The sequence below is a fragment of the Lotus japonicus genome, chromosome 4, assembly GCF_012489685.1.
Source record: "Lotus japonicus ecotype B-129 chromosome 4, LjGifu_v1.2".
Classification (NCBI taxonomy): domain Eukaryota; kingdom Viridiplantae; phylum Streptophyta; class Magnoliopsida; order Fabales; family Fabaceae; genus Lotus; species Lotus japonicus.
In genome coordinates, this window is record NC_080044.1 from 8861781 (window position 1) to 8887585 (window position 25805).

Consider the following 25805-nt stretch of genomic DNA (forward strand, 5'->3'; position numbering starts at 1 on the left):
AAAAACAAGTCATAAGTACAAGCAATGAACAGAAGGGTAAACCATGCTTAAGACCAAAATCATCCGTTAATAACATAACAACTTTTTTTTTTTAAAATGTGAGGCAGTTAACCCTACTAGCATGTATTCTACCAGTTTTCAAAGCAAGGGATGTCAAACAGTAAAGAAAGTAAAATTATGCCAATCAATACCACAATTTCAGTCATGATACCCCAATTTAAATGATAGATAAGAATTCACATATGCAAAATTAGCAAATCAATCTAGTGGAAAGGAAATAACACTGCCCTGGCACATGATGACAGAATTGACAAGCATTATGGCATTTGAAGATGCAAAGTTTGGCTGAAGCATTTCGTCGAACAGTTGGTGTGCTCCAACTCATAGGCTCATTCTTCTTGATCTGCCATGCTTCTCTCTGTCTCATATCAAACACAAAGAAGAGAATGATGAAATTGATTTCGAACTAATGATAATCAAATCACAAATCTAAAGGAAACAAAACCGAAACAGAAAGTAAAAGAAAATTTTGAAGGAACGAGGATCCGTTTTAGTGATCCTGAATCAATTTGGTTTGATTCAGAGGTGGCGGTTGAGACAACATGAGCGGTTGCAACTCTGAAGTGGCAGTTGAGACAAAATGATAGTTTAAATTTAGAGTTGGCGGTTGATATTGAGTGGGCGGTTGCAACTCAAAAGTGGCGGTTGTGCCGTTCCAAAATGAATGAATTGGGATCTGTTGATGGTTTTGAACCAGGTCCGGCTACAGAGGTGGTTCTCCATCTTGATTTCCAAACCCCAAATTGTGATCCTCCAACCTTCAATCTACTTGACCTCTGTCATTTGTGAAGTTTAGGAACTGCAAAATTGAAAAAGGATTGAAAGAGAAGGAGCATGGACGATGATAAAGGCGAGCCAGTTTGTTCAACCCTTCCACCGCCCACAAAACGCATCGCCCTTGAGCACCAAGGAGTTCCGCCGCCTCCGTTTACGTCCTCTTCGTCGTCGACGCCCGCGAGCACCAAGGAGTTCCGCCGTTTTCTCTTCTCTGCTCTCCTTCACGCTTCCTCTATCTGTTTCCTGACGTTGTTTGAGTGGCGAAGCAGATTCATCAACCATGAATGATTTGTGTCTACCATGAACTCCCGTTCTCATAGTGCGTTGAGCAAATTTTTGGTTTGATGTAACCATCCTTTTGAAACTGACATTTTGACATAAATTGATTGCATCGCTTTCCCTTCAATTTCGTTCGCCCTCCTCTCTCAGAAGTAAAAATCACATAGCCTCTTGTTCGTGGTAGTGGGGATTTGTTTTACAGAAGCCCCACGGTGGGCGCCAATGTTCCGGTATAGAACTCAAGAAGCAGGGCTAAGCAAATCAAAGGGCGAAGAGAGAAAGAGAGAAAGTCAGAAATTGTGTAAAAGAGTTGGATCCTCCACCGCTTGGGTGGTGTCTCATATTTATAACATGGTTTTGACCCGCTTGGGATCATGGGTCGCCCGGCCCAATAACTGTACAAATAATGAGAAGCCCAATACATCATAAAGCTGATACGCCCGTATCAGTACAATACTATACGAAAATGAATTAGGCTGTGTTAATTTTAAGGTATGAGGATTGGGTAGAGAAAGGAAATGAATGGGTACATCACACATAAAAAACACTATCTAATCTTCTCTTAATTTTAACTTTTGATCTGTTTTAAAAGAAATTGAAGGTTGAGATCTACACACATTATTTCCTCAAGTTTTTCCCCACCTGAGAGGATCCTCACCTCATATGGAGTATGAATGGGTGAAATCTTCAGCTGTGCAGGAGGACTTCTATGTTTGTGTACGTGTGTAAGGCAAATGTTTTTGAGGGTTCAGTGTGATTAAAAAACTAAGGTACATTTTATGTGGCTGGAACTTCTGGATCAGAATATCCAAGCTTGGATCAGGGGGCAATTAAATGCTCAGGCTCAGGCTGATGTACATTTATGCAATTTTACCCAAGAAGCAAATCTGATGGAACAAATTCACGTGGTTCAGTTCAATGGTAGATGGTTGTTCAATGGCAGACTTGTGACTGAAGTGTTAATCTGACAACAAACCAATGATGTTAATTTAGAAGGAAACAATTAAGGCCCTCGTCCAATTCCCATGCGACGTAATGTGCGGGGCCTATTGATGAACGAGATATCTTGTCATCATAGGAAATGGACCTGTGATGCAATGCCAGCCTTAAAAGAGAAAAAAAAAAATCTTAAATGTTGTCGCTGTCCATTTTCTTTAGCTTTTCCCACAATATACAAAACCAATCAGAAAATTAACATTATCAAATATCAACCGAGTGGGCCACCGGTTTCACCACCGCAAGGTCCTGTTCGAGAGACGGAAGAGCCGGTCTTGCCAACGTCGTCGGGTTGTGCACCTCAGAATTTGACTTCAGGGATGAATTAACACTTGCTAACTTACATATTTATAATTAAGTTTAGTTTATCATTTTATTCATTTATTCTTACTCTTATTCCATTCGCGCATGGCCCCGGCTCAATACTAATGATGTCCATTTATGATTATTTGAGCTTTTAAGGACTTCCATTGTCGTTATTTTTGTGATTTTTCTTTCCCATGATTATGAACTAAATCTGTGTTTAGAAAAAGCAAAATATAGGGTTAGATGAGTTGAAAAAAAATATAGGGTTAGATTAGGAAAAATTAAGCATGCCATAGATTGTACTATAATTTTAAATCGAGTAAACCACACTCCACACTTTCAAAGTTTACCAAAATGACACTCAATTTCATTCTTAACCAAAATCTATACTTCACCTCACCTACTTTAATAAGTTAATTACATTTTAAAAGATGCTCACAGAATATTTTTTAACCCCAAATTAGTTATTTTAAATAATAAAAAAAAATAATAATATTACACAACCGTAGGTGGAGCCAAGGGGGGGAGACTTGAAGAGGCCATGGTCCCCCTGGAACATCTTCGGGGTACTATACGTAGTATTATATATATTCCCAATTTTCCATAGTCCCCCTAAGAGCAACTCCAACGGGAGTTGCTTAGCAGGGTTGCTTAAATTAAGGAACGTTTCTTATTTTTCTGTTCCATTGGAGTTTGCTGAGGTGGTGTTGCTTATAGCTCAAAGCTAAGCAACGTTGCTTAAATAAGCAACGCTAAGCAACGCTCCTTAGCTTGCTGCAGGCAGTAAAAAATAGTTTTTTCTCTTTCCATTCAGCAACAGAAAATCGTTAAAAGGGGAGGGAAGAACCGATCAATGGAAGCAGAAGAGATTTTTTTTAATTAGCAGAGATGAACACAGATTAAACAACTAAAATACACATTTTTGAAACAAATCAAAAAAATTACACAAAAATGGCTGGAGTCTTGCATTCGCTCTGAACCTTTGAGCCTCTGATCTCCGATCTGGAACCTTGCATGTCCTCTGAACCTTGCATGTCCTCCGATCTCCGATCTATAACGCCGAGAGAACGCGATGGGCTTCGATTGAGAGTGAGAGAGACCGAGAGAGCAGCATGGGCTTCGACTGAGAGACTGAGGGTGAGAGAGAACGAGAGGGTTTCAGCAACATGGCCACATGGGTGATCTGGGCTTCGATTGAGTGAGAGGGAGCAAGAAAGAAAGCAGGTTTTAAGGGTTTCAGAGAGGCGGAGGCTTCGAGAGAGTGGGTGGAGACGGCGGTTGTGGTCTGAGACGACAGTTGTGAGTGGCTTCGAGAGAGTGAGAGAGAGGAAGAGGGTTTCAGAGAGGCGGAGGCTTCGAGAGAGTTGCTGGAGACGACGGTTGTGGTCTGAGACGGGGCGGTTGTGAGTGGCTTCGAGAGAGTGAGAGAGAGGAAGAGGGTTTCAGAGGGTGATGGTTTCAGAGGATTCGAGAGAGTCTGAGGGTTTGAATGAGTGTGTGAATGAGAAGGAAGCTTCGAGAGAGTTTGAGTGAATGAGAGGGTCTGCTGTCGTTTTGGCCTTTTAGGTGAGATAGAGGTGCTGTCGTTTTGGGCTATAATGTGACCGTTGGGCCCAATATCAGGAGAAAAAAAAAATTCATTGACTTTACCATGATTTTTTAATTAAATGTCATTTCTTTTATAGTTAATTCATTATTAATTAAATGCCAATATATCTTGGTATAAATAAGATATTCGTACCAGTTTTTTTTACTTGCATTTTTTCACTTTCACACAATTTCATTCTTCCCATATACTCCATGGATCCTTCTTTTCAAGCTTACTTTGAGTACTTGAAAAATCAATCTTCTACTACTCTTGAAAATTCTTCAAATCCACAAACCTCAATGTATCAACCACCTTCAAACCAAGTCTCACAACAACCACCTTCAAACCAAGTCTCACAACAACCATCTTCATACCAAGTCTCACAACAACCACCTTCATACCAAGTCTCACAACAACCACCTCCAAACCAAGTCTCACAATAACCACCAATCTTTTACCAAAACCAACCACATTATGCCGGTAACAATTCTCCAAATCCACAATATGTAGTGTATCAACAACAACCATTCATTTACCAACCACATGCTGGAGATGGTTCCCAAAATCCAACTCATTTTGTGCATCCATCACCACCACCACCAAACTCCTATAACCCTCAAATTAGTAGCAGTAGTGAAAACGTACCTGAAACACAATTTGAAGGTATGCCCGATGAGCTTGATGAGACTACTTCCCCTGCTAAAGGAGATGGCCAGAAAACCAAAAAACAACGCTTGAAATGGTGCGAAAACGACGATATAACTCTTCTCCAGACATGGCTCAACATTTCAAAGGATTCGGTAACAGGAACTGATCAAAAGGCTGAAGCTTTTTGGCGGAAGGTTGAACATCAATACAACAAGTACCGCAAAGTAGGTTCTCCTGAGAGGAAATGGTCTCAACTGAAGTCTCGCTATCATACATTGAGTAAAGCGGTCTCAATTTTTGTTGGTTGCTACAAGAAAGTTACCAACCCTCCGAAGAGCGGCTACTCTGAGAGAGAGATATCATGGCTGATGCATGTTCATTGTATAATGCAATGGAAAAGACTAAAATATTCAATTTTGAGCATGCATGGCGGGTGTTGAAAGATGAACCCAAATGGAAAGGAGAAGCAATGCCAATCTATACTCAACAGTCTCAACATTCTACTGATGGGGTGCACACATCAATCGATGGTTCAGGACATGAGGTAGTACAAATATATTCCCGCCCACCGGGGCAGAAAGATATGAAGGCAAAGGCAAAGGCTAAGGCAAAGGCAAAGGCTACAACGACTTCCAACACTGAAGAAAGGATGGTAGATGCATAATCTCTTGTCAAGGGAAGAGAGGAAAGGATGGCAAGACTTGAGCGTTTAAAGAAGAATGACCAGCTGAAGATGTTAAATGATATCCTTCTCCAAGACACATCTAACATGAATGAGGAACAATTAGCATATTTTAAGAACATATGTGTACACTAGGCGCCAATTAGAGGACTTGTTTAAGGAATAATTGTTATATTTCTATTTCTTATTTTATTTTAGTTAATATTATAATGTAATGTTTCTAATTCTTAATGTATTTTAATTAGCCAATATTATAATTGGAGTTACAATTACCCTAGGTTTTAATTACAAAAAGTTAATTGCTGGCACCAGTTATTGTTACTCTTTTTATTGTATTTTAGCCAAGGAGTTACAATTGGTTCTAATATTTAATGAGCATGCATGCATGTAATTGTTGGCACCAGTTATTTGAGTCACCTTGCCTAGGGTAATTGTATTTTTAGTCAAGACTTGAACGTTACAATAAGTCATGTATTGTTAAAAGTCAATTTTTATTATGTTTCTTATTATTGTTTTTAAAATGTAATCAGCTAACTTGCACGAGCAGGAACCAATGTTGATAAGAATGGAGTTATTGATATTCATTAAATAGCATTTGTTGGCCAACAAGAAAAATAAAAGTAGTTGGTAGTTATTGATTTTCATTAAAGAGCATTTGTTAGCCAACAATAAAAATAAATGTAATTGGTTGGAGCACTTGTTTCTCATCTGCCTAGTTGCTACCACATTAAAACATCACTTGTTCATGAAATATCATTTCCTCATCACGTGAAAACCGGCCTTTATGTGGAGGGAAATAAATGAGTGTGTGGGGAAGTAGGAAAACAAATGGGGGAGTCTCGTGGATTTCCAGGTATGTTGGGTTCCATTGACTGTATGCATTGGGAATGGAAAAATTGTCCAGTTGCATGGAAATGTCAGTATTCTCGAGGTGATCATGGCAAACCCACAATCATGCTTGAAGCAGTGGCATCACAAGACTTGTGGATTTGACATGATTTTTTTTGGCATTGCAGGTTCTAACAGTGATATCAATGTGCTAAACCAATCTGATGTGTTTACCAATGTGTTGAATGGCACAGCTCCTGAAGTGCACTACGAGGTGAACAGAACACAATATCATATGGGTTACTATCTAGCGGATGGTATCTATCCCGAGTGGGCTACATTTGTCAAGACAATCCCAATGCCACAAGGAGAAAAAAGACAATTGTTTGCCAAAGCACAAGAAGGAGCAAGAAAGGATGTTGAGCGCGCATTTGGAGTACTCCAATCTCGATTTGCAATTATTCGCGGCCCCTCACGCTTCTGGCATGTGAATACCATGAAACATTTAATGTATGCATGCATTATATTGCATAACATGATTGTTGAAGATGAACGTGATGGGTATAATGGTAATTTTGTTTACGACCAAGTAGACAATGCCATCATAACCGCTGAAGTATCTAATGGTCCTATCCCTTCATTTGCAACATTCTTAGAAAGAAGAGGTCATATGAGTCAAAGAGAAATCCATCGCCAACTTCAAGCAGACTTGGTGGAGCATATTTGGGAGCTCTCCAAAAGTAGGAATAATGAAATTTAATCTTTGTGAGAGTTTTCATTATTATTTATTTTGCAATGAATTTTATCTTATTTCGAATTTAATTATATAATATAATGTAATGCATTTTGTTTGAATTTTGTTTTAAATACCATGTTATGTTATATTGTGTTTTAAATATATTTATATTGTTATAAATATTAATATTTAAATTTAAGTCATGCTTAGTTGGAAATAAAAAATATAAATATATGAGGTACAGTGGGGTCCAACTAAAAGTAAAATAAGCAACCATACACTGGAGTGAATTATGCATGGGTTGCTTATGAGTTGCTTAAATCCTATGTGGCAGTCTGGGCTCACCAGAATAGCATTTAAGCAACCCAACAAGCAACCATGCATTGGAGATGCTCTAATGTGGTCAGTGGTCCCATAAAAAAAAATCTAAAAGAAAGAGACAAGAAACAAATTGAGGAAAGATCCAATTTTTTTTTTCCAATTTTTCAATACATTTTGTCTTTTCTATGCAATGTCATGTCCATCTTTGGAAATTAAACGTGATATTAAGAGTAATGTTACTTACACACCTCTCTTTTTCTTTTGAGGTGGAAGAGGTGGAATGATGAGAGAGATATGAAGAAAAGAAAAAGTAAGATAGAGAAAGTATATGATGTGATAGATGATAAGATGAGAGAGATAGAAACAAAAAGAGGTGGAAATGAAGTGTTTTAAAAATGAGGTGTGTATATATCATAATTGTGATATTAAATACATGGCTTAATTCCAGTTTGGGTCCCTGATGTTTCACAAATGTGCGATCTGCACCCCCTGTGTTTAAAATGTGCGGTCAACATCCCTCATGATTTCAGAACGATCTATTGAGGCCCTTCCGTTAAGTTCCGTCAGTTGACTAAACGGAACTCGCTGACAATGCATTAATTCTGAAAAAAGCAAATTAGTGACGGAAATAATCCGTCACAAACACATGCATCTTCCAACTAGATTCAGAAATACAACCTCCTTCAACATAATACATAAACACAAGCGTGGAATCAAAAATAAAATCCCACTAACCCCAACCCCACCGCAACCCTCATCCCCACCTCTCTCTTTCTCAGATCTGGCTGCAACAAACTCAAAAACCCAGAAACCCTCACCCCACCATAGTAGGAGGCTCAGGATCTTAAAGTTTCCCTTCTGCAATTATGCATGTTCCTTTGTCAAATGGCAGATTACAGTATCATCAATAATTAAATTGTTTAATGAGCTGACAATCAACAAATCTTAAGTTCAGTTACATCCGGAACAGATTATCAAGAAAAAAATTAACAACCAATTATAAAAGTCAACAAACATGCCGTAAAATCAGTCCTTCAACAATTAAAAATGGCTTTAACAACTCAGATCCATTCAGAGAAAAGTCAACAAGTTGAAGTATGAATTTTCAATTAGTGTTTTAACTATATCAACAATAAGAATCTAGATATTACTACGCTCTAACAAATAGATGGATTTGAAATCCCAGAACACAAGTGACAAACTTTGGATCACATGATTTCCCACTTGGCCAAATCAAACACCTGACATAGGATAATCTAGTACCTTGGAATCATATAATTGTATCACTATTGACGGAGCTTCACTCCAGAGTATTACAATTCACAAAAAGCACAAATTTTTAAGACTATTTTGTATGAATTCATTGATTGACGCGGATGGGTAAGATCAAAGTAAATCAACAACACCAGTTCATACAAATCAAAAAGGGGAGATTTTGCATCTGAAAAGCAACTAGAGAGACCTGGGAAGAAAGGGGGTCATTGGAGGCGAGTTCATTGCGAACGAGTTCGCCGGAGTGACGATGTGGCGGCGGCGGTCGCCGGAGTGACGGCGGCCGATCATCAAATTGGTTGAGGGGTTTTGAAGCTAGCTTCAAGGGGAGTCTAACCATGGGGTTGATTTTTCCATAGGAGGTCGGACGACGTCGAAATCGGGACGAGAAGGTAGCGGCGGCAAGGGTTTCATCTACTCTGTTTTGTGTCGATTTTCTTCGAATCGGGAGGTGGTGTTGGAGCGCCGGTGTTTGTTGGGGCAGGGGGAGGAGCACGCGACTGACAGGCGGTGGTCGCGGCTCCGGTGGTGGTCGTTGGACCATTTGCAGTGGCAGAGCTTCATGGTTGTGGCCAACGGTGGTTGTTGCGTGCGTGAAGATGATGGTTCAACCAAGGAAGGAAGGATAAGTAGTATGATGAGGGTGATGAATAGAGGAGAAGGGTGCTGCCATGGTGTGTTGGGTGGCAGAGGAAAGGGTAAAAAAAAAATGAAGAAGATGATGTTGTGAGGGAGAGGAGAAAAACACGTGAGGTGTTGTTGGCTGAAGGGTTTTGTGACGAATTATTTCCGTCACCAATTAGTAGTCTATATTTTATGAATTAAATAAGTGACACGTCAGCATTTCCGTTTGGTCAACAGACGGAACCTAGCGGAAGTTAACGGAAGGGCATCGTTTTCACGTTTTAGATAGATGAGGGACCTTGACCGCACGTTTTAAACATAAGGGGTGCGAACCGCACATTTATGAAACATCAGGGACCTAAACTGGAATTAAGCCTAAATACATTTATGGTCACACCCACGTACATTGTCAGGAAAAGATAAAAAACACACATTTGGGCTATGGGGTCGTGCAATAGAGCATTACCCAATGGAGTTTTTTTTTTATATAAATCACTCAAGATAAATATTTAATAAAATCATCATAGTTAAAGTGGTTAAATAATATTTTGACTTGTGTTGGTGATTTAAACAACCCAATTTTTTAAAACCATTTTAAAAATAAATTAAGAGATTAATGGATACGTGCTGAAATATCTTATAGGACTCCTACAATAGGAATAAACATTTATATTTATTTTTTATTTTAATTAAAATAAAAAAATTCTTAAAGTAATGAAAATGAATTTAATGCATGTGTAAAAGAAGTTTACGGTATTAGTACATCAACCATATATTTTCTTATAAATTGAACTAAATTTTTTTTAATAAATAAAAAAAATGTAAAATGAAAAAGTAAACAAAAATGAAAGAAAAAATACATTGATATCTTTACCATATCTATCTAAGATATTTAAAATTCTACTTACTATCCACTAGTTAAAAACACACACAGAACTGTTGTTGCATAGGGATGGAGATTTGGCTAATTGGAGAGGAGCCAAATCATCAGGAAATTACTATCCGGAACATGTGGTTGTTCCTATATTATATCCTAGAGAGTATAGATGGCAGGAAAACCCAAACCTGTGGGGCCCAACTCGAAATTATGGGAGAAACCCAATTTCTTTAGGTTTGGGTTCCACTCAAATTTTAAAACATGTTTGAGTTTGGGTGTGGGATTGATTAAACCCGCACCCAAACCCAAACTCGAAGTCTTATGCATGTAATTACCAACCCTTATATATATACTATTAAAGCTACTAAGTAGAGTTTTCTTAAAAGTTACTAAGTAGGCTTATGTTCAAGAACTATATTTTTTCCGTATTGGAATAATAATGAGATTTAATCAGCTTATGTTCATGTTGTTCTTTTATGTACATGTTGTTTCCGGGTTGATATTTTTGATTTTTTGTCAGTTCGGTACTCACATTGGGTTTCGGGTAACCTGAAACCCAGGGGTTTGAGTTTAACTTTTGCACCCATATTAAATTTGGGTTTGGGTTTGGGTTTGAGTGCTAAGTTTGAGTTTGGGTGTGGGAATAGCTAAACCCGCACCCACGGGGTCCATTGCCAACCCTACGATATCTTTTCACCCTTTGCTGGACCAATCAGAAACTTATTACTGATAATCTGTTATCTTCTACTACCATTGCCTAGCTATCCAAAAAAAATATTCTACTACCCCATTCGAACCTGTGGTTGTTCCTATATTATATATCCGAGAGTTATCTCAGCTACGTACCTGTACCATTGGAACCTTTGGTTGTTCCTAAAACCCATATCCTCACAGCACCAGAATTTCCAACAAGATGGCTTTGGATATCCTCCTCTCATGGTCAACCGAGCCATTTACAATCGCAGCCACGTTGTTGTTTTTCTTATTCCTTCTTTTCTGGTCACTTAAGAGAAGAAGCCACACTTACACACCCACAAAGGCAACACCGCCTCCGGAAGCTGGTGGTGCATGGCCTTTGATCGGCCACCTCCACCTTTTAGGTGGTTCCCAACCACCTCACATCACGCTGGGTAATATTGCTGATAAATATGGACCCATCTTCACCTTGCGTTTAGGTGTTCACCGAACTCTGGTTGTGAGCAACTGGGAAATGGCTAAAGAGTGTTTTACCGTAAACGACAAAGCGTTTGCTACTCGTCCCAAAACTCTAGCCAATGAAATTTTGGCCAAAAACCACTTTGGTTTCGTACCCTACGGTTCATATTGGCGTGACGTGAAAAAGATAGCCACAGTGGAGGTCCTTTCCGCCAAACGAACGGAGATGCTGAAGCATGTGATGGAATCGGAGGTGAAGGCAGCAATGAAAGATAGCTATGATTCTTGGGCAAAGATGAAGGAGAGTGGTACTGAAAAAGTGGTGGTTACTGAGATGGAGAAATGGTTTGCGGACATAACACTGAATGTGGTGTTCAGAACGGTGTTAGGAAAACGCTTAGTTGCGAGAATGGGTAGTGATCGGGATGAGGAAGAGAACAAAAATATTCGGAAGGTATTTAGGGAATTCTTTCGTCTCATGGGGTTATTTACTATTTCTGATGCTCTACCATATTTAAGATGGTTGGATTTGGATGGTGAGGAGAAGAAAATGAGAAAAACATCTAAAGAATTAGATGACTATGCTACGGTTTGGCTTGAGCAACACAAACAAAAGAGAAAGAATAATGGTTCAGGGGAATGAAAAAAGGGTGAATATGACTTTATGGATGTGTTTCTTTCCATGGTCGACGATGAAGGTTTCCACGGTCATGATGGTGATACCATAATAAAAGCGACATGTCTGGTATGTACTATACTCCCTCCGTTCATATTTATAAGTCAATTTTACCCAATTCTCTTAGATTAAGAAAAGTAGTTACAAACAATAAATTTGGAAAATAATTTATTCACTTTTTTTAGATTACCCTTATTTAATTTCTTATAAATTTCTCTCTCCAAGTTATTATTTCAAAATCTCATTGTCTCTTTCATATTAAATATGAGGATAGTTTTGGGAAAAAAATAATTAATGCTCCATTGATATTGTAAATGGACTTATATGTAGGAACAAGAAAAACACTAAAAAATTGCCTTATAATAAGGAACGGAGGGAGTATATATATATCACACGTTTCATTGACATTTAATTTTGGGAGAAACTTATATCAACTTCCTTAAATTCATTTCATCAACTTTATCAATAATGTGATGACACATGTGCAGCTAATTCTAAAAATAAATTTCATTTATTAAGATTTATTGTCAAAATTTAAAAAATTACACATAAACTAGCGTTTTTACCCCGTGCGTTGCACGGTGAACATGATCTCATTATTTAGTCACGTATTAATAAATTAAGATATAAAAAAAAATGAGCATTCAACAAAAAAAATCAATGAGTGTCACACAACTTGTAAAATTTTGTGTGATTATCAAAATAATTTTTCATATTACTTAAGTATTTTTTTTTTAAAACTAAGAGTAAAAATAAGCAGGGCCGGTCCCGATCGACATTTTGGAGGCCCTGGGCAAATAATAAAAATAGACCCCTAATAATTTTAACGTTCGAAATTTCATCAGAACCATTATGTTGGTTCGTTTAGCAACTGACCTCTTGCAACCCGTCAGGGGTTGCGTGTTCGATTCCAAGCAATGCGACCTTTTGCCTTAATTTTTGAATTCTTTCAATTCAAATTAATTAACAAATAACATGTTAAAAGCCAAAAGGTGGGATTCGAACCCGTTACATAAAAGTAACATACACAGTTATTAACCACTAGACCAGCTCAAGTCATTAATAACATCTTGAACATTAATTATTATAACTAAATTTTATTTTAGAGGAAAGTTTAAGGATTTTTTTTTGGGCCCCTTGTTTTTGGAGGCCCTGGGCTGTGGGCCTGCTTGCACAGGCCTAGGGCCGGCCCTGAATATAAGTAACGGTATGATAAATTGAAATTGAAAACACTATTATATATATGTGTGTATGTGACACTCATTGTGATTTTGTTTGGTTGAATGTTCATTTTTTCATATCTTAATTTATTAATACGTGCCTAAATAATGAGATCAAATATCGTCGTGCAACGCACGGGGTAAAAACGTTAGTTATTATTTAAGAAAACAAATCATAATTAATATGTGCATAGATTGTTTGATTATGCCAAATTTGAAGCTTAATCATAATTGATTTCATTAAAGAATTTCATTTGAAAGCATATTAATCGTATGCAAAAACCTTTGTTATCCTATTAAATATTTTGCACATTAAAAACATGAAATTAAGCTTGATAATATCTCATCGAAATTATTTACTATTATTATGATTTTCAAAATTTATGTTAGGTTGTAGTGAAAAATAATACCATAAAAAACAACATAAATTCCTAAACTGAATATCTCACTATTTTTTTAAAGTCTATTTATCGTAATTAATATTTTCTCATAATTTGGGACATGTTCTCATATATTTATTTTTAAAATTTGTCTTCATTGATCAAATTTGTCTTCATTGATCAATTTTTTCGAAAGCAAAAATAACTTTATTAAACCATTGAGTAAAAATTAATGCATTTAAGAATTACTAAATAAGTGTACTAAAAACTGTTTTTATTATAAAGAGAAATTAATTCAGCAATTAATGTTTTTGATATTTACCTAACTTTATTTTTTGGAATAATCATTAAATAGGTTAATTAAAATATCATTAAATAAGTGCACTAATCACTAAAATTAAAAAAGAAAATGTAAGAGATATAATATTTGAATAAAATTAATTAACCGGGAATATAGCATTAATTTTGACTAACATTAATTTTGCTGATATTTGACTAACTTCAATTTTTGAAATAATCATTAAATAAGTTTGGTAAAAAGGTTTTTTTTATAAAAATTCGAATATCAACATTAAAAATTAACCTGGAATATAGCATTAATTTTGACTAACATTAATTTTGCTGATATTTGACTAACTTCAATTTTTGAAATAATCATTAAATAAGTTTGGTAAAAAGGTTTTTTTATAAAAATTCGAATATCAGCATTAAAAATTCTAATTAAAAATTCTTGCAGATTGAAACCATTAAGTAATTATATTTTGATACCAAATATACACATTTGAATAAAAAAATATTTATATATTAGTCAAATATTAATTTAAATATTGAGATTTGAAAATTAATTAGACACAATCAAATCAGAAGTTTATACTACAAATTTAATAATAGGAAATTGTTGATGTTTGTGCATTAGGAAATCAAATCAGAAAATTAAAACGTTTCTGGACGTGATGTTTGTGAATTTGCTGATAATTTGGTACTCTGCAATCTGGGTCGTAGTTGAACTCTGTGATCTGGGGAGTTCTGTAGACTTTGTACTCATAATTTAAAATTATTTGTATGTTTGAGTCCATCATCGTCCACCTGATACATTAAACGCATATGATATACCAAAAAATTACCTTTCACATTCCTAGACACATTCAACGCACATGATATATCACATGAATTTTTTTTTTCCCTAAAATCAATACGTTATGAGTGAACATTACAGGGAGATAAGAAAATCGATTTGAAAATTATAAACAATGAAAAGTCAAAAATCGACTTCACGTGTGCATATAGTTCCAAACCATGATCTGATAATCATCATCTACAATTGAAAAAACATTCAACTTATTAAACGGTTATAAAACTATTGGAATGATGGAGGAGAGGGGCAACTTAGGGGAGTATTTATAGTTGAGTTGGAATTAGGGTTAATGATGAGAAAATGTGAAAAGAATATTTCATTGACTTTTTAGTAGAATATTTTTTTTCATTGTAATGACTTTTTATTAATATGTTACATTTATTAATTAATATTATTATAAAGTATATACAATTATAAATTATATACAATATAAATATTGAAATAATTTAATTTTGAGTTAGGGTACTAAAAAGAATATAAAACTGTTATTCTATTATGTCAGGATAAATTCTAATCCTGCTCATCTTCACGATGACTTTTACAAAAGCATTTTTGGTCCTCCACGAATACGATGTGTGCAAACATGGTCCCTACACTTTAAAAATAGCATTCTTAGTCCCTCACGTTACCTTTCGTTAGCACTTTTGATCTTCCGTCAATAAATTAACATTTTCTGTTAAAAAAAGGCTAATAATAATAAAAAAAATCTAAAACCCAGAAATGCGATGAATGTTCATCAAGGAGCAGCCGGCCCTATCCTTTCTTCTCCAGAAATCCTAGCTACCTCATCCTCCATTCCCATGGCTGCTTCAACCACTGACAACCTGTTCTCCCTCAGAATCACACCACCACTGGGTCCATCTCTTCTCAAAAGCCACCACCGTTCCTTTCCTCACAACAATGTAAACTCACCTTCACCTCTCTCTCTGAACCAAATCGCGACTCCCTTCTACCTAAATCAAACCACTATGACCGCCTCTTCCTCCATGAGTAACGCTGCTATTGCAACCTCTTCTTCTAGATTGAAATAGCGCAGCCACCACCCAGATCCGCGACGCCACTGTCGCCTCCACTCCAAGACTGCGCGGTCACCACCCTCGGGTTCAGATCGTGTCTCAACCGTCGCTACCACCCAGTGGTTCTTCGATAACCTAGAGGGTGAAAACGGGTTTTCTAGAGAAGTGAAAGGGTGGGGATTCTAGGGGAAACCTTAGAGAATGGGTTAAATGGGTTGTTGTTGCTACTGCTGCTAGAAATGGGTCTTCTGGTTAGGTTAAGAGTGGTGGAGGGAGAAGAAGGGGTTGACAGGGGTAAACTCAAGCGGGGTAAGGTTTCTGTCTTCGCCACAGAAATTTCTAGTTCAGATTGTTTGGGCTTGGCGCTGAGCTTGAGTGATTTGGCACGCCGTGTTTTCTCTGCCGTGTGGGAATTGCAGGGACTCAACAGATCAGGAATTTAATTAAAACCGCTTACATAAAGCTTGCTCTTAATTTCGTTTCTTTGTTCTTCCCCTTTTATCCTGTATATGAGCTTCCTTTTGATTTGGAACCTGCTGCTCTTGTTTGTTTTAAGTATGCTAGGTCTTTTTTTTTCACTTTAGTAGTTTATGCTAATTTGTGCCTTTTTTTCTGGGTTTTCTGGGCAAAATGATGAAGATGATGGATGAATGAATGAAGATGATGAATATTTTCTGGCTGGATTTTCCATAAAATGTTAGTTTTCTAACGGAAAGGAGAAAAGGGACCAAAACTATTGGCAGAGTATAACGTTGGGGATCAATAATGTTATTTTTGAAGTTTAAGGACTCCTTTTGCACATATCGTATTTGTGGGGGACCAAATGCGCTTTTAAGCTAAAAATATAGAATAAGAAGCAGAATTGCATTATCTTATCCCACTAGCGCAACAAATAGTAAATTGCGACAGAATACAATTACACTATTATATCTTGTCTGCTTATACTATCTATTAAATACGGCGTAAGTGTTAGTAAGTGTTAGAACTCTCGAAGGAAGAAAGTGTATTTTACTGTAATTTTATCTTTTCCCAAATCATTCATAGCTTTCGTGCAATTTGTACCATATACACAAATGAGTCCAAATTATACAAAACGTCAAAACCTATTCCAGATTCAATGTATTTCCTTGTTACCTGTGAAAATTATACAAAAATCTGAGTTTCTCTAGCAGTCTCAACTCTCAATACATCTATCATTTTCTTCACTTCCATAGCAATCCACTAAACAAGTTCTCAACACATTTAGCAGCAAACAGCCATGGGAGAAGTAGTAGACTCTGCTTTCATCCAAGACATAGAACACAGGCCAAAGCTTTCCATCATCAAAGCTGAGGGCATTCCTGTTATCGACCTCTCTCCAATAACCCACCAAACAGTTCCAGACCCATCTGCCATTGAAGGCTTAGTGAAGGAGATTGGAGCTGCATGCAAGGAATGGGGCTTCTTCCAAGTTACAAACCATAGTGTTCCCCTGAGTCTGAAGCAGAAGATTGATAAAGCATCAAGAGAGTTCTTTGCGCAGAGTTTGGAAGAGAAGAGGAAGATATACAGAGAAGAGACTAATTCAACAGGATATTATGATACAGAGCACACAAAGAATGTCAGGGATTGGAAGGAAGTGTTGGATTTTCAAGCCAGAGATCCCACTTTGGTCCATGTGACTTATGATGAACATGATGATAGAGTCACACAGTGGACAAATAAATTCCCTCATTGCCCTCCAAATTTCAGGTAACTCATCCTCACTTCATGAAAGTAATTGGTTTGGTTTGATTGATATGAAAGAGTGAATAATTTCAGTTGAAAGCAATGTTTTTCATTTGGAACATATAGAATAGGATTAATTGCAATTTTCGCGCCTCTGATCTATTACGATTGTTCTATTTGGGTCCCTGATTTTCAAAACGAGATATTTATTTAAAAATTGACACTTATAATATGGTCAGAGCTTTAGTAGAAGAGTACATTCAAGAGATGGAAAAGCTGGCCTTTATGTTGATGGAGCTTATAGCTTTGAGCCTAGGGCTTGAAGCAAAGAGGTTTGAGGAATTTTTCATCAAAGATCAAACCTCCTATTTAAGGTTCAACCACTATCCTCCTTGCCCTTGCCCTGACCTAGCTCTTGGCGTCGGTCGACACAAGGACTCTGGTGCGTTAACAATTCTTGGCCAAGATGAGGTTGCAGGGCTTGAAGTGAAAAATAAAGCAAATCAACAGTGGGTCAGAGTGGAACCATCCCCAGATGCTTATATCATCAATGTTGGTGATATTATTCAGGTAACAGTGACCACTACCAAAATAAACACGCAAAACATTGAATTTTCTCTGATTTAATTAGAAATATATTATGGCTTTGTCGGACTAAGAAAAACCTGATTCACAAGTTAAAAGAGTTTTTCTACAAATATGTTTAAGCACATAAGAAACATATTAGAGTAAAATACACTCACCCCCCTCAAGATTTGTGAGAATAACACTTAACTCCATTCTTATCCAAAATATGCACTCCACCCCAATAATAATCTCACAATTACACATAACTCAATTCTTCTCTAAATTCTACACTCCACCCCACCCCCTTTAACACCATCCAAAAGAGGCTAACAAAATATTCTTTTAACTCAAAATTAATTAATTTAAATATAAATACATTACATTATCTTCTAACTAAATAATAAATATACTTTTTTTTAAAAAAAAAAAAGTAGCACGAGATAAGCATTGCTTATTCAAGTAAAAAAATCCTTGTTATTTGGAGGGCAGCACAAATGATTTACAATAAAGCATGTTCTGGCCTTTTTGGTGTAATTCCAAATTCATAGAACTAGAACATTTCTTAAACGAGAACAACTTCTGTTTTACTTCTTCCGGATCTGAGTTACGTAGCTTCCAGCTAAGTTTGAGATCATCCTCTTCAAGGCAACAACATTTTCCATCACAAATTTAGCAAAACTTAACTCAATGTGAGAACCATCAAAACTCAAAAACTTTACCACTAAGTTTACTAAAAAAATTTGTCAATAAGTTTACTAAACTTTCAAAATATAATTGTGTTATGACGATATGTGATTACCTTAGTTATTAGGTTGTATGAGCACTTAAACACATGGCATTTTAAGTTCTAAAATATAAGTTGTTTAAGGTTATACACAGGTATTAGAACTCATCATTTGATAAATATTTTGACTGAAATACTCCATATTTAAATTTGAGTTATATTCGAGAGAGAAATATTTTGACCATAATAAACATCAAGTTTAATTATTATTTTTCATTTGGAGGTATTTAAAATATTTTATAAATATTTAGAATATTTACAAAATTATAGTACAATTATTATTTGGTTAGAGGATAATGTAATTTATTTATCATTTATATTTTAATTAATTAATTTGAGTTAAAAGAATATTCCGTTAGCATCTTTTGGATGGTGTTAAAGGGGTGGGGTGGAGTGAAGATTTCAGAGAAGAATTGAGCTAAGTGTAATTATGAGATTATTATTGGGGTGAAGTGTATATTTTGGATAAGAATGGAGTTAAGTGTTATTCTCACAAACCTTGAGGGGGGTGAGTGTATTTTACTCAACATATTATAAATAACTTATGCTGAATGTTAGTTGTGAAACCGGTAGGCAAATTTTTACTTGTCCACCATAGAATTGCCCTTATATTACATGTTGTTTCTAAGTTAGTAAGTTATTTGATCCCTTAATTGAGAGAGATATGTACTTTTAGTTGAGGATTGGAACTGTTTTTGCAGGTTTGGAGCAATGATGCCTATGAGAGTGTGGAACATAGAGCGATGTTAAACTCTGAGAAACAAAGGTATTCCATTCCATTCTTCTTCTTCCCTTCACATGACACTGAAGTCAAGCCTTTGGATGAGCTGGTAAATGAGCAAAACCCTTCAAAATATAGGCCATATAAATGGGGCAAGTTTCTTGTCTACAGAAAAAGCACAAATTTCAGGAAAAGAAATGTGGAGAACCTTCAAATTGATCATTTTAGGATAGCTTGAAGATTGTACAATAGCGGTGTAGTTCAGAATATGCTTGGAAGTCTGTAATAATGTGCTGCAGTGTAGTTCAGAATATGGTTGATCCAATATTCCAATGACAATGTTTCTGACATGAGTGACTTCAATCGAGTATATTAGTAGGGTCCATTGTGCATGATCCTTGTGGAGTATAAACTATTCCTTCAATTAAAAGTAGTAAGCTTTCTCCATCATCATTTGTCTAAAATTGGAGGAAGGAACTAACAATTTCTACTCCATTCTGTTTATGAAATCTATGTACATCAAATCATAATTGAATTTTACCTATGATTAAACAAAAGTGTGTCCAAAATTAGTTTCTGGAACTTTTTCGAACGGCGTTATGTTGGGCTTCTGAGTCTGAAACCAATAAACAATGAATTGGCTGCAAGTGTTAACTAATCCAGATGACAATTCAGTTAGCAGATTAGCTCAGTTAGAGAGTAAACCAAATCTGTTAGGCAGAAGAAAGCAAGCTTTTGAATGTTAGTTTGTGATTCAGTTATCGTTGTGTATGAATAGTTACAAAGATTAATAATATTTAGTTCTTCCATGACAATGGAGTTGGAAATGAAGAAATATGAATTTGTTGATGGTTCTATCCCTGCACCTGATTCTAGTGCTCCTCTTCATACTGCTTGGAAAGATTGCAAGACTTTGGTTCTCTCTTGGTTGAATTACTCGGTTTGCCCTGAGGTTGCAACCAGCACTATATGGATTGATACAACTGTCAATTGTGTGCTGATTTCTACTCTGTGAACATGGAGATTTATCAGTTACATCTTATTTCACAAAACTCAAGATTTTGTGAGATGAGTTGTGTAATTTTCATCCTATTCCATCATGTCAATTTACTATCGCATGCTGTTGCAATGCTTCTTATAAGACTGTACAGAATTATTGGGACATTGACTGTGTCATTGTTTTCTACAAGGATTGAATGAATCTGTTTCTTCGGTTCGATCTCACATTCTTATGCCAGATCCTCTACCTTTTCTGAATAAGGTTTTTCCCTTCATCATTCAACAAGAATTTGAGTTCAGTACCGAGGTTTATTGCCACTTCTCCCACAATCAAATCCAACTTCCATTTCTCATGTTTCAAATCTTGTTAGTGCTCATAATGTCACTACTTCTCCCAGTTCTTCAAGTAAATCTTCTTACCCTTGGATATTGGATTCTGGAGCCAATGACCACAGCACCCTTTCTGTCTGTCTCCTAAATGGCCAAATCTCTATGGCAAGTGGCACTAATTAATTGACTGGTCTCATACTCCTCACTAATGTCTACAACCCAATCACGTATTTCCAAAACTGAATCCACGGGAGATGAAGATATTTGGAGAGAAGATAAATGTTAGGAACTCCCTTTTTTAAAACACATTCCAACACACTTTTTGTTATTTTTAAAAAAGTGAGACAAATGTGTTGATTTTTGTAAATATAAATCAACCACAATGAGTACCTTTGTGTATGTCTTTAGAAGAGTGTTAGTACCTTCGGAAGAATAAAAACATTGTGAGCGATAGAGGAGATGAAAATAGATGGGGCAGTGGCACAGAGAGAACACAATTCAGTTTTAAATTCTCATTGATGCCTAATTTATAGAATGATCAAACATGTATTTATTATGTCAATATAAATAGTAATGGAGGCGTTTACCCTTAGTTTAATTATTGTGAATAACTTTCTAGATGATGATTTGTGCTTGAGCGGTTCATTAAACCCGATAGCTTTGCTTGCGCTTATCATTGGATGAGTTAAGACTTTATTTATTCGCCCTAATCAACCAACATGACATTCACTTATTTTTCCTATGGGTCGACCGGGAGGATGGTATTGACTTAGTGGCGCCATTTAGACCGACCATAACAATAGACTAAAAATTATGAGGAGAAGCTTATATGGATACTGAATACTTCATTTGTACAAGACCTTACCTAATGAGTTAACACTTGCTTTGATTTCTTTCCTCCTCTAATAGATGAGGCCATCTAACAAACACGGCCAACTTCTGAGAACATAACAGAAACAAGACCCGATTCAATGTATACAATATCTCCCACTCTCAACTTTTACTTTACTTTGAATTGAATATTTTGCTACTTGCATCACATAAAACTTGTATCTTTCTCAATCTTTCAATCGAACACAGGAAAATACAACAACCATCATCAACACCACCATGGGAGAGGTAGACCAAGTCTTTGTCCAAGCCCCAGAACACAGACCAAAATCTTCAGTGATCGTAGCTGAAGGCATCCCTCTGATCGATCTCTCACCCATAAACTACCAAGAAGAAAACACCATCCCTGATTCCACTGAAGGTCTAGTTAAAGAAATAGGCAGAGCATGTAAGGTGTGGGGTTTTTTTCAGGTGATCAATCACAAGGTTCCATTGGATAAGCTGCAGAGGATTCAAGAAGCTGCAAGGAAGTTTTTTGCACTTGGTTTGGAGGAGAAGCTGAAGGTGAGAAGGGATTCAGTTAACGTGCTTGGGTACTTTGAAGCAGAGCATACCAAGAATGTTAGGGACTGGAAGGAGATTTATGATTTCAATGTGCAGCAACCCACTTTTGTACCACCCTCACTTGAGGAAGATGATGAGCAAAATGTTCAGTTCAAATGGGATAACCGGTGGCCTCAAAATCCACCTGAGTTCAGGTAGCACAATTAATCAAATACCCAGAACAACTTGATTAGTCTATATTTCTACCCTTACTAATTTTGTAAGGTAATTGTTTTTCTCACTTCTCTCATCTAGTTTCACCTCCCATTTTAAGTGCGTTAACATTGCACTTTCAAGTGTGTGAACATCGCACTTTCAAGTGCGTATAAAAATGGGAGGTGAAACTAAATGAGAGGAGCTGTGAATAATAATTACATTTTTGTAGTGTTGGGGGAGGAGTGAAATGTAGAAGAATAAACCATTCAAAGGGATCTTATTTTATCTATGTTTGAAAATTCTTCTATGAAAAGAAGGTTATGTGTTGGTGTCGTAATTGATTATGAGGAAAAATAAGCTGATTCAAACATGATAGATATTATTCTAGAAAAATGAGTTGGAAGTACCTCTGATTAAGTGTTGTGGTGCTGGGGCAGAATGCATGGTGGTGTATTGAATGTCCACGGCAGAGCATGACGAGCAGAATGCAAAAGACACTCTAACGCTCAAGTTAACTCAAAGCCAGAAAGAGAATATCTCAAAGTCTAATAATACAATATGTAGCAAATGACTAATGCATAATTTATGGAATGATCAAATATGCATTTATTACGTTTAATATGAAAAGTAATGGGGTGTTTAACGTTAGCTTAGCTATTGTAAATAGCTTCCGAGATGATGATTTGTTCTTGAGCAATTTCTAGATCATTGACTCGATTAGCTTTGTTTTTGCTCAACTTGCTATTGGACGAGTTAAGACTTTATTTTCCTCGCCCTAACTAACTGACCAATGTGACAAATATGACATTCACTTGTTCATCCTCTAGGCCAAGTAGGACAATGTTAGACCTATTGACAATTTAGTCCGTCCAGAACACTAGACTAACAATTCTGAGGAGAAATTTATATGAATATCTGTTTCTTTGTAGATGCCCCCTGCCTAATGGAGTCAACGCTTGCTTTTATTTCTTTTCCCCTCTTTCTATGTACACTTTTATGTCACAGTAATGAAAATTTCTAGCATTAAACACTTATTTATACTCACTAAGTATGCAACATCCCAATCTAATGTCAGGGAAGCATGCCAAGAATATGCAGGGGAAGTGGAGAAACTAGCTTACAAGTTGATGGAACTTATTGCACTGAGCTTAGGCTTAGAACCAAAACGGTTCCGCAGTTTCTTCAAACATAATACCAGCAATATCCGGCTCAACCATTATCCACCTTGCCCCTACCCTCATTTGGCTCTTGGTCTTGGACGTCACAAGGACACTGGTGTGTTGACTGTGCTTGCTCAAGATGATGTTGGTGGTCTAGAAGTTAGAAGAAAATCAGATGGAGAGTGGATTCGAGTGAAGCCCATTTTCAATTCCTTCATCATTAATGTTGGTGACATGATTCAGGTATGAAACATTGAAACCTTGTTGATTGTTTTCAACATTTTTTTTCCAAGCATCCATTAGCAATGGTGAAATAATTATTCATACATTTAGATTATGTTTTTGTGTTCATTCTTTTACCTATAGCCGAGATACTTTGCGATGTAGGAATTGAACTGATGTGTAAATAAGCTTCCTAAGTTCCACACTAACTAGAGATATGGTAAGTGAAGAACTTATAAATGGAAGGATAATCTTCACATCATTTTCGAGATAGTTAAACCTAATTGGAATTCTAATATATCAAAGTCAATTTTAAATCCATTGTTTAGTCACCCGTTGAAATCTAAAATTACAGAATTGACCTAACCATCCGTAACATATGCCATGATGGGGATAAAAGCATTAATCTGACCTACCCAGTATGTATACCAAGATGATATGGCCGTTTTGATTGATGTCAACAAGTCATATGCGTGAGTGGATGTTAGGTCCACATTGACTAAATATACGGTTAATGAAGTACCTATAAAAGCTCTAAGATGTTTTCTGGGTAGTCTAATCCAAATTCTAATAAAGGAGAAAATAGTTTTGCAAATATAGTGGTCTTTCAATTATTATTATTATAAACAATAAATATGTAGAACCAAACCAGTGGTTTACTGTGGAATTGGAGTAGTTTGTTTTGTTTTGACTTTTAAATGCTTTGGCCTATGGCCATTACACAATTGCTTTATTTGTGCATTCAGGTTTGGAGTAATGACGCTTATGAGAGTGTAGAGCACAGAGTCATGGTGAACTCTGAGAAGGATAGGTTTTCCATTCCATTCTTTCTGAAGCCTGCACTCTACACTGATGTCAAGCCATTAGAAGAGTTGACAGATGATAAACACCCTCCAATATATAGAGCAATTAACTGGGGCCAGTTCCGCACCGCCAGAATGCGAAGTAATTTTGCTAAATCCAATGTTGAAAACATCCAAATTTATCATTTCAAGCTTCCCCAGTAAAAGAGTTAGAGTCCATGAATCAAAGACTGATAAATGTGTAAACTTTGGGAGTTTCTATTGTAAATACTAAATAACCTCACAGAACCATATTTCAGGATAATATTATCTATCCATCATATAGAATAAGTTTTGATACTTAGATCTTCTATCCCTTGTGTGGTTCTTCTCGTTATAAATTACAGGGATTAGTTGGACGTAGAGATCTAGAGGAGGTCATTTTGGAAAAACTATTTTTTTGAGCATTATAATAATACGTACTTACGCTGATGTTGCTAACACTTGGTTACTTTTTCATTCGTGTTTATGTTTATATTATGGTGGGTTAGTATTTATGTATGGTCTTATGCATTGCATAGAGAAATCTTTTCATTTCAAAAAAGAAAAAAAAAATCCTCATTTTTGTAAACAATGTTGCATATTTATTTCGAGAAAGGTTATTATTGTGAACCCCGAAAGTTGGGGCGTTTCATTATACATTAATCTCCTCTTATATATTAGATGTTGTATAAACAATGATAAGAGTGTGATCTATAAGCTACATGAAAGTAATTAATCAACCGCCACACCGCCACCCTCAATCATCACACCCTCCTCCATCACCATTGCCAAAATCACCACCACCACCGTCGTCGCTGCCTCCACCACGACTGTCGATGCCGCCATCACAATTGCCACTGCCAATGCCGCCACCACCCGTTGCTACCACCATTGTCACCGCCACCACCATCATCTTCCACCACCGCCTTCACCACCGCCACCACCACTACATACAACCATGACCACCACTACTGCCACAACCACCTCCCTCCACCACCACCACTACCACCACTGTCAACGCCACCACCATCACCTTTCAACACCACCAGCACTTCCAACACCACCACCTGAACCACCCCTGTCACTACCACCACCACTGCCCTACAACACTGCCACCACCATAATACGCTCTAAAATTAGGTTACTTTTTAAAAATTGAACTAATAATACTAGTAATTTCATTAGATAAAATTAGGTTGAGCAAATCTGACCCGTAAGTTGTAAGTTGTAACCGCAAGTCACGAGGATAGTCGCCTTTTACTTAAAAAACGTTGGCGTGAAGGTTTTTTATGTTTCTTTTTATCTCCAATGTATAGCTCAATATC

The 25805-nt window shown here is 36.5% G+C and overlaps 4 protein-coding genes across 5 annotated transcripts; all 4 read left to right on the forward strand.

The window, feature by feature from the left end:
- The first annotated feature begins 6102 nt into the window (after window positions 1–6102).
- Window positions 6103–7029, forward strand: LOC130714663 (uncharacterized). 2 transcript variants are annotated; one of them, XM_057564586.1, is made up of 2 exons: window positions 6103–6189; window positions 6353–7029. In XM_057564586.1, the coding sequence occupies exons 1-2, from the start codon at window positions 6165–6167 to the stop codon at window positions 6922–6924; spliced, it is 597 nt and encodes a 198-aa protein (XP_057420569.1). In that variant the 5' UTR covers window positions 6103–6164; the 3' UTR covers window positions 6925–7029. The 2 variants fall into 2 exon arrangements, with proteins under 2 accessions (XP_057420569.1, XP_057420568.1); XM_057564585.1 differs by having other exon boundaries at window positions 6118–6267; window positions 6353–7028.
- Window positions 7030–10826: 3797 nt separating this feature from the next.
- LOC130716285 (protein DMR6-LIKE OXYGENASE 1-like) lies at window positions 10827–21658 on the forward strand. Its single transcript, XM_057566494.1, has 4 exons — window positions 10827–11894; window positions 16826–17307; window positions 17523–17853; window positions 19336–21658. Exons 1-4 carry the CDS (start codon window positions 11814–11816, stop codon window positions 19591–19593), a joined length of 1152 nt encoding a protein of 383 aa, XP_057422477.1. The 5' UTR covers window positions 10827–11813; the 3' UTR covers window positions 19594–21658.
- LOC130712240 (cytochrome P450 82A1-like) lies at window positions 10908–11792 on the forward strand. Its single transcript, XM_057562073.1, has one exon. It carries the CDS (start codon window positions 10908–10910, stop codon window positions 11790–11792), a length of 885 nt encoding a protein of 294 aa, XP_057418056.1.
- On the forward strand, window positions 21520–24802 carry LOC130716286 (jasmonate-induced oxygenase 2-like). The gene is made up of 4 exons (XM_057566495.1): window positions 21520–21657; window positions 21765–22273; window positions 23350–23677; window positions 24403–24802. Exons 2-4 carry the CDS (start codon window positions 21795–21797, stop codon window positions 24661–24663), a joined length of 1068 nt encoding a protein of 355 aa, XP_057422478.1. The 5' UTR covers window positions 21520–21657; window positions 21765–21794; the 3' UTR covers window positions 24664–24802.
- The last annotated feature ends 1003 nt before the right edge of the window (window positions 24803–25805 follow it).